We start from the raw sequence: 1,324 nt of genomic DNA on the forward strand, positions 1-1,324 counted from the left end.
TAAATGTCATGTTAGGTTTTTTTGATTTTGGCTATAGCAGGTTGCACTTATTCCGAGTTGGTTTGGATTGGGGTTTTGTGCTTCAACGGAACCCTAGACGACAACTATCTTCATGTTAGAGAACTATAAGATAGCACACCCTTGATAATTTAACTCTTGATTCATATAAAAATAATTCTGTTTACAATTTTTGTAGGCAACTACTGAATCAGTGAATCTCGACCTTGGAGGAACTTTATCTCCAGTGCTCGGGCGCTTGACTTATATGGAAATATTATGAGCCAAATTCCTAATATTATCAATATCATCATCATCTGCATTACTTCCTTTCTTATAGTATTTTGATTTTCTTATGTATATTTACTCTTCATTTTAAAGGGATGTCATGTGGAACAACATAGTTGGGAGTATACCAAAAGAAATATGCCAACTTACAAATTTGGAACTCTTGTAAGTTGATTTCTTCTTAGATTTAAATGTGAATACAAGTGAAAATTATTGTTAATTTACATGCAGGCTCTTGAATGGAAATCAACTAACAGGATCCTTGCCAGAAGAGATTGGTTATCTCCCTAATCTGGATCGAATACAAATTGATCAAAATCACATATCTGGTTCAATACCTGTGTCATTTGCAAACTTGAACAAGACAAAGCACTTGTAAGTACTCATGATTGATATTATATTTTTAGTTTCTTATTTCTATCTGATTTTTATGTAGCCATATGAACAACAACTCACTTACTAGACAAATTCCTCCTGAGCTATGGTTGATGGTGTTGTTGTAGTATGTTTGTAAGTGAGTGTGTTTATAAGATTGTTTGAAATTATCTGTATAATTATTTGTGTGTATATGTGTATTGGTTTGTTTGTATATAATTTTATATGAGTGTGATAGTATGATTGTAAGTGAATGTCTTTATAGGATTGTTTGAAATTATCTGTTTAAGTATTAACATATATACTCTTCTTTTGTAGAATAAAAAGAATATGTGGATCTGCTTATATGAGGTTATGGTAAGCAACATTTATTGCTTTTATTTTGTACTGGTTCGAAATAGCCTCCTTAATATTTTTAAAAAACTCAACTCCTGATGCATATGATGTTTTTTGAGGGACAAGGGCATATATGGTAAGTTTGAAAATGATTTTACCGGTAAAATTGCATGTTTGGTGTTCTTTGTTATTGGTAGGATGTATTTGATAGTCCATAATGACCAATTCCCCTTCATTTTTGTTGCTAAAGTTACTAATTTTATGTTTGGTTGTCCTATGAGGTTGGAAGCAAAAGAAAAGCATCTGGATAGCCTTCATAACCGTAATC

The 1,324-nt window shown here is 31.7% G+C and overlaps 1 protein-coding gene across 1 annotated transcript in view; it reads left to right on the forward strand.

Moving 5' to 3' along the window:
* The window catches only part of LOC145067835 (Leucine-rich repeat (LRR) family protein), a 1,510-nt gene extending 578 nt beyond the window's left edge, over positions 1-932 (forward strand). Inside the window, exons 2-5 of the mRNA XM_079014875.1 lie at positions 197-276; positions 379-450; positions 517-660; positions 722-932. Of these exons, the coding sequence (XP_078871001.1) occupies positions 266-276; positions 379-450; positions 517-660; positions 722-788 (294 nt within the window). The 5' untranslated portion in view covers positions 197-265 and the 3' untranslated portion in view covers positions 789-932. The remainder of the gene's footprint in view (positions 1-196; positions 277-378; positions 451-516; positions 661-721) is intronic.
* Positions 933-1,324: the final 392 nt, after the last annotated feature.

This window comes from Lactuca serriola, chromosome 1 (assembly GCF_051521515.1).
Source record: "Lactuca serriola cultivar US96UC23 chromosome 1, Lser_US96UC23_V15, whole genome shotgun sequence".
In the NCBI taxonomy this organism is placed as follows: domain Eukaryota; kingdom Viridiplantae; phylum Streptophyta; class Magnoliopsida; order Asterales; family Asteraceae; genus Lactuca; species Lactuca serriola.